The sequence below is a fragment of the Helianthus annuus genome, chromosome 16 (assembly GCF_002127325.2).
Source record: "Helianthus annuus cultivar XRQ/B chromosome 16, HanXRQr2.0-SUNRISE, whole genome shotgun sequence".
NCBI lineage: Eukaryota > Viridiplantae > Streptophyta > Magnoliopsida > Asterales > Asteraceae > Helianthus > Helianthus annuus.
This window is the reverse complement of record NC_035448.2, coordinates 205226599-205239192: the sequence shown is the minus strand read 5'-3', so window position 1 is coordinate 205239192 and position 12594 is coordinate 205226599. Positions and strand designations below refer to the sequence as shown.

Below are 12594 nucleotides of genomic sequence, written 5' to 3'. Positions count from 1 at the left end.
TTTTTTTTTTTTTTTTTTTTTTTTTTTTTGTAACATCTAAAGATGTACTTTAACATTAAAAAATTTCTCCAAAATAATCTGTTACGAGTTAAAGTGACTATACGTATCATACACCAATTAACGGATACATTTACAAACCCTTTTTTAATGGTAAATTCAATGTTTTAAAAACCGGTATTTTAATCGTACCGGATTAGGCTTAAAAATGGTTTAACCGGTTGAACGGGTTGTACCGGGTGGTTCAACCGGGTTAACTAATTACCTGTATAATTTCATAAATTACAACTTTAACTCAAAAAACAAAAATCCAAAGTGCATTATAACAAATTAAAAACAGTCCAAAAGTTAATCCATAACAAAAAAATGATTCAAAAGTATTCAGTTTTCCAACAAAGTTTAAGCCATTGGAGTGTTGAATGCATCAAGTTCCCGATCGCTTAAAAGATGAAATTCACTATGGTCACCATCCTCATCAACTAGAGCATAACTATTTTCGTTTCCTACATTATTAAATAAGAAGTTTTAGTTGCAAATAATCATAATATATTAAACTTACGTAAGATAAGTGACATATATAATAAGTAACCTTGTGTTTGAGAAACCGGGTCATGATCTTCCTCACCAAACATGTTATCTATATCATCGTTATGAAGTTCTCCTGCCGGCTCTTCTTCAACCACCCAAAATTCCGCATGACTAATACTTTCACAATCAACTGGGTCATAGGATCTTTTAGCATATTTGAGTCTACGAAAACAACTACCCAAATGTCAACACTTATAAAGTAAATTACGATGTAATAAACATTTTAAAGAATTCAAGATAAGATATCGTACCTATTTTGTAAACGCAAGTTGTAATGAACAAACACAAGATCATTTAGTCTTTCATGTTCCAACCGATTTCTTTTTTTTTTTTTTGTGTGAATCCTTTCAAAGACACTCCAATTACGTTCACAACCAGAGGAAGATGCGGTTTGACTTAATATTCGGACGGCAAAGTTTTGCATTAACGGATAATCTCCACCAAATAATCTCCACCATTCGGCTACAAAAGAAAATAGTTATCAAAACAATAACAAATAAAAAACTAATATTGTTAATAATAACATGAAAAATATATCTATCTTACCGGGTTGAATTGCTTTACGAGAAGCAACGACACTACTCCTACCAAAACATTCTTCGCCATCACGAAACTTGCCTAAAGCCGTTGTAATATCTATAACCTCATCAACCGAAAAATTCTTCTCAACCATTTCGAGAACACCCTTGAAAACTTCTTTACCTTTATAAAGATTTTCTTTGTCATACTGATAAGCTGGATTTAACCAATATGCCGCACAATGAATACTAGAACATAACATCTTTTTCCATCGAGCATCGATTATATCTGTATATGGCTTATACAAATCTTCCTTTCCCTTAAATATTGCCTTAACTCCCTTATCTGCCTGAATCATCCCCTCAAAAACATATGGCAAAGAAGGTTTTTCATCCATATCACACAAACGCAAAACCCTCAACAAAGGAGCCATTACTGTCACAGTAATCAAACAATTGCTCCAAAAAGTTTCATTCATCACAACTTCTTTACATTCAGTTGCATTCCCCAGTTTTGACATCTTTTTAAATTCATTAGATATGACAAGAGCTTGCAAGTCATTTTTATGATCTACCAAACTTTTTAATGCAATGAAGGTCGTACCAAACCGGGTAGGACCTGGACGAATGATTTCTGTCCAACCCTCTCTTTTTCTTAACCAATTCAACGGCATCTTATGATTATAAATAAAAACAGTAATCCTAGATGCAAGTTTAACCAACTTTGCAACATTCTCCAACTCTGAAACATCCTTTAACAGAAGATTAAGACAGTGAGCTGCACAAGGTGTCCAAGTAAATGAAGGATATTTTGCACATAACATTTTACCAGCTGCCTTGTAATTAGCAGCATTGTCAGTAACTATCTGAACTACATTCTTAACCCCAACCATTTCCGTAACTTCAGCAAACAAATTACACAAATTCACAGTATTGCTCTCAATATCAGATGCGTCTACAGATTTAAGAAATGAAATTCCTTTCTCACAATAAACTAAGAAATTAATCAAATGTCGATGCCTAATATCCCGCCACCCATCACTCATAATCGTGCAACCACTTTCAACCCAGTCATTTCTATATGAATCTATTATTAGCCCAACTGATGTTTTTGCATCTTTCAACAGATTGACCCTTAAAGCATGATAGTTAGGTGCTTTGTAACCATATCCTATAGATGCTATTTTATCTACTGCTAGTTGAAAATAAGGAGAATTACAAGCATTTATAGGTATACATGCGTCATAGAACCACATAGCAATAGCCAAGTTAACCTCGTGTACCTTTTCTTTGCTTTGCATAGCTTTTCTAATAGTAGGTTGAGAAGGATCGCTTGTAGTTTTTGTAAAGAAAGGATGCACATTTGATTTTACATTGGGCTTTTGATATGATTTTAAAAAAAATAAATCAATTCCAACCTACATCACATCACACCAACCTACATCTTAATATTCCATCAATTCATTATTAAAACCTGCATGTTGGATAAGCTTTTCAATATTCCATCAAGTTTGAAAGGTCACATGAACACCTACATACTAAAACCCATTAAACCTGCATCTTTTGAAAGAGACTGTAGTACACTTACCAGTTCAAATGAGGGAAAGGACTAAGTGCAGAGTTGAAGAAGATGAAGGGTTGAACACTTGAAAACTATCGAATGAATTTTGATCAACTGATGATTATCATTATGCCAAAGAAAATAAAAAACGCCGTTAGGTTAATTATTAACCCAAAACTTACATTGGGCTGATCAAATTGTAAAAACAAACCCAAAACATACATTGGGCCGGTACGGTACACCGGTTTATACCGGTATTTCGCAACTTACCGGCGGTATAAATCCAATGCCGTTTCATGTAATTACCGGCCTGTTTCGTACCGGGTGAAGATCCGGAATCCGGTATTACCGGTATTACCGGCCGGTACGGTACGAACCGGTTTTTAAAACATTGGGTAAATTTCTTTTATTTCCTACTGTGTGTTGGATTTAAACCTAAGACCTCTCCGTCATAAGATGTTTAAAGGTTTTGATTTTGCCAATGAATCACCACCCCATTATATAACAATACAAATAGCAACTTAACGGTTCCCCACTTAACATTCACCGCCATTACTATAACCGCTCCCGCCAGAACTCCAGCACACACACCGCTTTCTTCTCCATCATCATGCGAAACATTAGGCTTTCTATCTTCTTCTGCCTTATCTGAAAGTTAACAATACATATCCGTAATAGAAAAATTAACCCGAATGGAACCGACACTTTTGATTTTCAAACTCTTTCCGTTATCAACTCATTGGTATAGAACCGACGCATACATTCAAATAACGTCGTCACTTTACAGTTAGACAACCAAACCGGCGCGTCTCCTCCACACCCGTTTCGGGTTGTTTGCCACCGTTTCGCAACCTATTTAACCATCGCCACTACCGCAAAAAAAACTACCAAAGTCAATTTAATTGAATTGGCAGAACAAAATTTGAATCGTTACCAATATGCGGATGGTGGGTTGTTCTTGATTTACGGAGGGATATTGAGGGGCTTAGAAAGGGATTTTGTGTTCTTGATTTATGGTGGGATTCATATTCTATTCATTCGAAAAAATCTATTTTGATTATTATGATTTTTAAATTTTCCTACTTGAAATACGATCACCATGGCATCGTTGTTAATTCTTGATGATGCGTTCCTCCATACCAAGAATATAGAACAGACTACAGAGAAAGACAGGGAGATTTAAGATATTAGGGTTTAAGTTGTGAAATTTGATTTTATCAATGAATTATCTGCTCTGCTTCGTGCACGGTTGACTGGAAAATCAAGGTTTAGAACTCTGGTAGCCGTCGCCAGATGAAGAAGAAACTTTTGTTTGTGTTTTAGTTATAGCATTATTGTTTAATTTTTTCCCTTCATTCATTTTTAATTTTTTTTCCAAAAATCTGTTGTAAGTATCAATGTACGATTAAATTTACATTTCAATATAATTTTTTTTTTGGAAATACATTGTAAGTAAATTGTAGGTTTCTCTTACAAATTTACTATTCAACATTTCAATATAATTTTTTTTTGGAAATACATTGTAAGTAAATTGTAGGTTTCTCTTACAAATTTACTATTTTAATATTACAAATTTGTATGTAAATTATACATCTTAAGCGTTTCATTTTATAGTTTATGGATGTTATTTGAAGTTGGTTTATAATAGATGTCATGATATAATATATTAAAAAAGTTGATCTGTACCGATTGGTTCGTACATTGATTCTCGCTGCAATGCGTGATATGTTCTTAGCTATATTAATAGTTTTTAATTGCAAAAAAAGTTGGTGCCCCGCTGCAACGCGCGGATAGAACCAACCTCGTTAATATACATTTACAAACCCTGGTAAGCCTCATTTGTTTACTAACTATAATTTGCATGTGTTTAACACCAAAAGAACTTGTTATGACCTAATGCGACTTTGTGTAACCTAAATGTACTTAATAATTGTAACAACCGGCAAATCCAGGTTAATTTCCATACAAACCCAAATCTTGGACACATTGTAATCATATGTTTTATACTTAATTTTTATTAATTTGGTCATCATATGAACTAGGTTTAAAGAAGTTCGCCACGTTGCGACGAATTTCTTTTGTTATTTAGTCTGTGTTTATATGTTTTTAAAATCACTACGAGCGTGTTACGAACAGAACTGCTGACAAAAATAAAAAGAAAATATAGAAAAAAAACACTAAAAGATAACCGAAAGAAAATCAACCAAAAAAGTTGTATGGTAACGATGTTGTTCGTATGAAACCTGTGGTCAGAGATGAGTTAATTGTTCTGGGTACTGGTACCAAATTTGCCGAACCGAAATATCTTAACTACTAATTCGGCACCAACTGTTGGCGTTTTCTGGTACCGGTTCACTATCATTTTTACCTTCATATACCGGTACCGTAACCGGTATTTTCGGTATCAGTACCGATTCTGTATCAGTTGGCACCGAGCTCATCCATACCCCTGAAATTAAAAAAGAAAAAATTAAAAGTTGAAGAAAATCAACAAAAAAAGTTGTACGATACCGTTGTTCGTACGGTAACCATGATCAGGGATGAGCAAATGGTATCGGGTAGCCGCACTGAATTTCCCGAACCAAAAGATTTTCAATATCAATTCGGCACCAACTGTTGGCGTTTTCTGTATTAGTGCCGATTTATACCTTTATGTACTGATACCGAACAGGACCGTACCGGTATTTTCGATACCAGTACTGGTTCGATACCGGTTGACACCAAGTTTATCCCAACCTCATGTATTAAAAAAAAGAATTAAAGTTAAAAAGTAAAGAAAATAACTATTATTATAATTATAATATTAAAATAATAAAAGTATTTAAAAAACTATATATTATTATAATATTAAAATCACTATTCATTTCAATTCGTGTAGTAATATATAGTAATATATAGTAATAATAATAATAATAATATATAGTAATAATAATAATATATAGTAATAATATATAGTAATAATAATAATATAATAGCAAAGTACATTTGTGTCACATCTTGCATCAAGTACTATTTAGAAAGTATCGTGTCACAAATGGTAATCCGGCACACATTGACGTTGGTGATAATTGTCCAAATGTTTGGCATGCATTCTATAGTATTATTATATAGAATTAATTACATAGATGGATCATGTGTTTATACTTAGTTTCACTTTTAGGTACTAACTTTTTTAATAGGTTTAAGTTTCATAGTTTTAATTTTATAACACCTTTAGGTACTAACAAAAAACTTAGTTAATTTTTATGTTAATTTTCAATAAAATAACTAAAATACCCTTCTATTTTAAAAGAACCATTTAGACTAATTAATATTTCAAAACACTCAAAAACCGAGGACTATATATGAAGTGCATCCAAACTCCCGAGACAACATCTGATGCTCCTCTAGCAGCAACCATAACTTGATTTATTATTGGTAGTTCACCTTTTTTTTAAAGGTAACTTTTATTCACAGGCACACCCACAAAACCGAGGGAAGCCAACCGACCAACAACTGAAACTAATTACATAAGATTCAAAGAACTCCAATCAGACCAAGATCTATATTTTTCGATCTATTATGATACCATAAGAATCCTAAAATCTTAACGTCTTGGAAAATGTCTAGGACTTCTTTGACTTTATTATTAAATCTTTTCTCGTTCCTCGCCTTCCATAGACACCAACATCCCACCATAATGATACCTTGAAGCGCTTCCTTGGCGATTTTCTCCAAACAAGAATATTCATGGATAGAAAGGAGGTCCCTAACAGAGAAGGTGAAAATAGGACTCATGCGGCACCATCGGCTAATGAGATACCACACACTAGAAGCCACCGAGCAAAAGAAAAAAAATGTGGTCAGCCGACTCAGCCCCATCCTCACACAAAGAGCATAAATCACTACCATTGTAGCAATTACATTTTGCTAAAGCATCGATAGTAGCAATCCTCCCCATCTCGGCTCTCCAAACAAGAATGTTACATTTTTTAGGAGCCCATTTAGACCACTTAAAAACAAAATGATTGCTGTAGTCTTCAGCACTTATAAGAAAATCCTTAACCGCTTTCACTGAGAAATCGACTTTGTCACCACCAACCCATTCCCACCTATCCCGAGAATCAGAAAGGGTTACTGAATCCATCGTAGCCAGTAAATCGTTCCATTCAGCCATCTCCGATTCTGAACTAGGAGGCCTGATCCAATCCCAACAGGATGAAAAAGTCCGCGTTAACGAATTGTATCTGTTACGAACCCAACATCTTTTATTCTGCTGAATTCTGAAGAGAAGCGGAAACCTGTCTTTTAGTGGACGACTACTAACCCACGGGTCTAACAAAAATCAGATCTTTTCACCATTGCCCACCTTGCCTCTGAAATTCTGCCAAAGACTAACATCTCCCACTTTCAGCTTATCAGCAACCGAAACTATACCTTTCCAAGTACCACTCATCTTATAATTACATGGAACCGAGCGCCAGTTATACCTAGAAAAATGAACTGAATCAATAACCTTTTTCCATAGCCCATTTTCCTCGTTACGGTACCGCCACATTCATTTAGAAAGCAAAGCCGTGTTCACACTCCAAAGACTAGAAAGACCGATACCTCCCATATTCAAAGGAGCTGTCACCTGATGCCAAGACACCCAATGAAGTTTATCTTTCGAGCCCTTACCTCCCCATAAGAACCTTTTAATAATTTTTTCAAGGCCATTTTTCAACGAAAGAAAATAATTCGGAATGCTTTCAAGGACCGACTTAATAAGAGTAACTCTCCCACCAATGGAAAGCATAGAAGACTTCCATAGGGATAACCGAGCTTCAAAGGAGTCAAAGACTGGCTTCCAGCTATTAATTTTATGCATTTTGGTACCCGCGCGGGACCCCAAGATGAAAGAATGGAAGATCCCCCACCTTACATTTAAGAACCGAAGCCATCTTAGTAACTTCAGACTGATTTATACCAACGGCAAACAAATTCGACTTTTTTAAGTTTATTTTGAGGCCAGAAACCAGATAAAAACACCCGAGCAAACGAGCAACATTCTTTATATTACTTAGCCCCCATTCTCCTAAAATAACACAGTCATCCGCATATCATAAATGAGTTAGAATCGGGCCTTCGTTAGGTAAAACGAACCCCCTTAAAGCCCCCACCGAACTAGCTTTCCTCATCATGTTGGAGAAAGCTTCCATCATACAGAGAAATAAGAAAGGAGATATCAGGTCTCCTTGACGCACGCCTTTCGAACACTGGAATTCAAACGTTGGGGAACCATTAGTAAGGACCGAGGACCGAGCTGACGAGAGGATGCCATAAATCAACCGACACAACCGAGGAGGGAACCCCAGTTGGCTCATGATCGAAGAAACAAAATTCCAATTGACGTTATCATAAGCTTTCACAAAATCAATTCTAAAGAGAAAAGCCTTATACCCGCTCTTCTTAGCCCAAGCAATTACCTCGTTAAGAATAAGTGGCCCATCCAGGATCAGCCTATTTTTCAAGAAGGTCGTTTGTGTTTCCGAAATCACCTTGCTGATCACTTTCTTAAGCCGATTAGCTAAAACTTTTGACACCACCATGTTGGTGATCCCGACAAGATTAATAGTCCGGTAGTCCCCCAATCCCTCGGAGTCCTTGGCTTTGGGAATGAGAGAAATGAAAGACGATGAGCATCCATGCGAAAAACTGCCATCGTCGAAGAATTTCTCAACAATACCTTCAAAATGATGTTCAAACAGCCTCTAGTACTTTTTATAAACTTCATATTAAACTCGTCCAGCCCCGGAGCCCTTTCATTACCACATTCAAAATAGCAGCCTTAATTTCGGACTTAGAGAACTTAGCGGTTAACATAACACCATCTTCCTACGAAAGTTGCTTATCGAACGAACAATCCAAATGCAGGCGATTCTGCATATCCTCAGAAAACTTATCACGGAAAAAATCAAAAACGGCCTTTTTAACTTTTTTCAGACTAGACTCCCAAACATTTTTAATCAGCAGGAATGGAATCCCATTCGAAACCTTCCTTTTATTAACCAACCCATGAAAAAAAGCCGTATTATCGTCTCCCTCCATCGCCCATTTACTCCTCGCTCTCTGCCTAATGTCACTCGCCTTATAATCTTCAATAACACTCAATTCTTGTTTACATTCCAACCTAACCCATTCTTCTTCTTCGTTCCATTCTCTGTCTTCCATAACCATGTCTAACTCTTCAAGCTCCTCTCTCATACGCGTTTCCGCCTCTCCTTCCTTAACCCGCATCTCATCTCTCCAAACTTTAATTTTTTTTCTCTAAGGACTTTAAACTTATGTATAAGGACATATCTGGGGGACCAACAAAAGTGCACTCCTCCAAAGCTGACACGACCACCTTTTCAAAATCTTCCCTCTCAAGCCAAGAGCTAACGAATCTAAAAGGTTTCGGACCAAAGTTCACATTTCTAACAGAAAGAAGGATAGGGTTATGGTCAGAAAAACCCTTAGGAAGGGCCCTAACACAGGCCTCCGGCCACTGATTCTGGAAGCTTTTACAAACGAGCACGCGATCTACTTTGCTAAATTTCCTGCCATTTCTTCCTTCAACAATAAAAGTGAATCTATTGCCCTTACGGTTGTACTCGAAAAGATCCGCATTGTAAAAAAAGTTATTAAACTACCAAGCACAGCATGGTTTAAACTTGGAGTTTTTCCTTTCTTCCGACCATCTAACCACATTGAAATCACCAGCAAAAATCCACTGCCCCGACCTAGCAGATTTTGCTACAAGTAATCTGTCCCAGAGGTTCTTTTTATCTAATGATTTTTAGGGGCATAAATATTAACAATATTCACAATCTCCGCTTGACCTTTAATATGACCCGAAAGAAGGAGAAAATGTTGATCCTTTAAAACATTGCAAACAAAAAAAATACCTGGATCCCAGATACATAAGAGGCCCCTAGATCTGCCCACTAGATCCACCGACTCCTTAGCCCACCCAGAGCAGCCCCAAAGCTGGGTGATATCAGAATCCGGGATATCCAACCCACAAGTTTCCTGAAGAACCACCATGTCCACCTTCTCTGCCCAATTCAGATCTTTAATCCATTTCATTTTTTTAGAATCCCTAAAACCTCTAATGTTAATCGACATAAGATTCATCTAGCAACCTCATTAATACCTTCATCCCTAATAACACCTCCAACTTATTCAGCCAAGCTCTCTAAATTGGTCCCCACCAGCTTGCCAAAAATTATGGTATCCTGAATTTCAGCATCAACTGCACGATCTTGAGTGTCTGCAATCAAATCTTCATCCTCAATATCTTCTCCAGATCCCACCGGATTATGGGCATCTACAGACTTGGAAAAAGAAACCTCTAGGGTACTATTTAAATTAATGGGAGATTTGGACTTACCACCAATCCTTGGGCCCTGATCACAGCCCAGATGTTCACTCAGGGAAAAACAGGTCTTCTTGCCTTCTTCTTTTCTTGGGACTACGAGACGATTGGCCCACACAATTAATCCAGCTGTCCATTAAAGAAAAACCATCCTTATTACCTGAAACCCTATTTTTGTCTTTTACCCCAAAAGATTTTTAATGCACCCCTGTACCTTATCCTCATTTCCGCACCTCGGAATACCCCCAACAACATCATGCTCTAAATGGAAACTATCCCCATGCATCACATTAACGTCCTCTTTTTCCAAGATAACATCTTCACTATCCTGACCTTCCTTATTCCCAGCCGACAGCAAGGAGCCGCCACGTTTCGGCATCACCTCTCCCATCTCCGATGACTATCCATCCTTGTCGTCACCGTCCTCCAAAAAATCTGGGATCCAAGGTCAGTTTCCTCAACCACCCATACACGGTAGATTTTATCCTGCCACATCAGATTTAAAACACCATTGATCCTGTTTCCGGTATCCGTAAGAATGCCCAGTCTATCAAAATTCAGGTCCTCATCCGATTCCCGAATCTGGGACGATTGAATAACCTTCCCATATTTTTCTCCTATGATATCAAACACCTCAGGAGAGAGCAAATAAGGTGGAACCCCGTTTATAAATACCCAAGCAATTCTCTCGTAAGGCAAGGATTGCCCTAACCAAGGATTAATAGAAGAGAACCATCTACCCCAGGCGTTGTTATCCTCCAGCAACTGACTGGCCTTCTCTTCATTGGGGAATGAGACAATGACCAGAAGGCTACCAATATATTGAATAGTCACCTCACAAAAACCAGCCGAATCCAGTGAAGATCGGAGAAACCTCAAAGCCAGGAAATCCATAGTTCTACCCACAATAGCTCGCGCAACCAAGCTCGATAGAGACGACACGGACGGATCGATGGTGACACCATCTACATCAATAATCGAACAAGATTTATTCATCAAAATGTTAGCAAACGATTTCCCAGGTCTCACGTATCAAAAACTCTCGAAGATTCTTGCCTTAAAGCTTCTCCTGGCTTCAACTCCGTCTTACCGATTCCATTTTCACGTGCAAACAGAGCCACATTCACCTTAAGCTTATTGCCTCTAATTTTTATATTCTTCAAAATAAGCTCGAGATCAACGACATCTCTAACGCCTTTAAAGCTGACAAATCCAAAAATTCGACCATCCTTATCTTTCTTCATCGCTATAAAAGCCCCTGCAAGATCCCCATATTCCCTGAAAACATTGGCAAGGTCCCAGGGGCGGCATCCCTGAGGCAGATTCGTTACAAAAAACTTCATGATATTTTCCATGCCCTGCTTTCCTTTATTATTTTCTTTAACCTTTTTCCTGAGGTGATGGGGATCCTCCCATGCTCCTTCCTCCTCCATAGAAAACACCAGTAGGAAAACAAAACCCGAATGGCGAATGGAAGTAGCCAAAAAAAACGAGATAGAGATAAAGGTAAATTCTGGTCAGCAACCAATATGCTAAACAAGTCACACCTCAAACGCTATCCCCAAATCCTCCACTTTGTCGAGCCGTCGGCGCTTTGTCTCCGAAAGACAGTAACAAGTGATTCCAGATCCCAGAAGCGAATGGAAGAATCGACAACATGAGTTAGGATGAAAGGTCAAGCTAAATAAGATAGCGACCCCACACACTAACCCTAGTTTCTCCTATTCGTCGAGCCTCCGACGATCGGAAAAGAGAGAGAGTGAACCAAAAAATATCTAACTCTAGTTGGATGCTCAAACCATATTCAAGTAGATTTCCGGGTCGGTAGTTCACCTGATTAAATCAAAACAACACCTATAATGCACTGGGAATCTTAGTAGAATAAAGATAACTTTGTAACATATTTTTATAATGTAGCTTGACATTGTAGTAGAGTAGGAACCCCTTAGCAATATGAACAAACAGAGAGGATGAATAAAAATCTACTTAATAAGCTAACATGTATTACTCTAATCTTTAAATGCTTTGCTACAACTTCCACAAACCTTATAAACATATACTCATGGACCTCACATACACGTACAGGAAAACTAAAACGGAAGCTTAGTCTTGCCAGCCTTCAGATAATAAACACATAAACGTGTTTGGATGCGCTGCATATGCAGTCCCAGGTTTTTGAGTGTTTTGAAATATTAATTAGTCTAAATGGTCCTTTTTTAAATTCAAGGGTCTTTTAATGATCTTACTGAAATTTAACAAAAAACTCAGCTAAGTTTAGTGTTAGTAACCAAAGGTATTACAAAATTAAAACCATGAAACCTGAATATGTGAAAAAAAATGTTAGTACCAAAAGGTGAAAAGAGCTATAATTAAACCACAGGGTCCAATAGTGTAATTGACTCTATTATATATGTAATACAGTATATGCATGTATATGTGTGTATATATATAGGATAAGAATTGGTTAGAAACCACATTTTATTATGAGAACCGCGAGAACCAATGTGAACACAACCAAAAGTACCTAAAAAACAAACAAAAAACTTTTTTTA

The 12594-nt window shown here is 37.1% G+C and overlaps 1 protein-coding gene across 1 annotated transcript; it reads right to left on the bottom strand.

The window, feature by feature from the left end:
• Positions 1-396: 396 nt before the first annotated feature.
• On the bottom strand, positions 397-6820 carry LOC110920438. The gene is made up of 6 exons (XM_022164651.1): positions 6568-6820; positions 3176-3312; positions 1132-2521; positions 837-1047; positions 587-747; positions 397-500 (listed from the first exon to the last, which is right to left on the bottom strand). The coding sequence occupies exons 1-6, from the start codon at positions 6818-6820 to the stop codon at positions 397-399; spliced, it is 2256 nt and encodes a 751-aa protein (XP_022020343.1).
• Between the last annotated feature and the right edge of the window lie 5774 nt (positions 6821-12594).

Coding starts and splice junctions, on each gene's coding strand:
- LOC110920438 (XM_022164651.1), bottom strand. CDS start 6,820: ATGGCTGAATGGAACGATTTACTGGCTACGATGGATTCAGTAACCCTT. Junction 1,048..1,131: donor TCGTAAAGCAATTCAACCCG/GTAAGATAGATA, acceptor TTTCTTTTGTAG/CCGAATGGTGGAGATTATTT. Junction 748..836: donor AACTTGCGTTTACAAAATAG/GTACGATATCTT, acceptor TTGTTTTCGTAG/ACTCAAATATGCTAAAAGAT.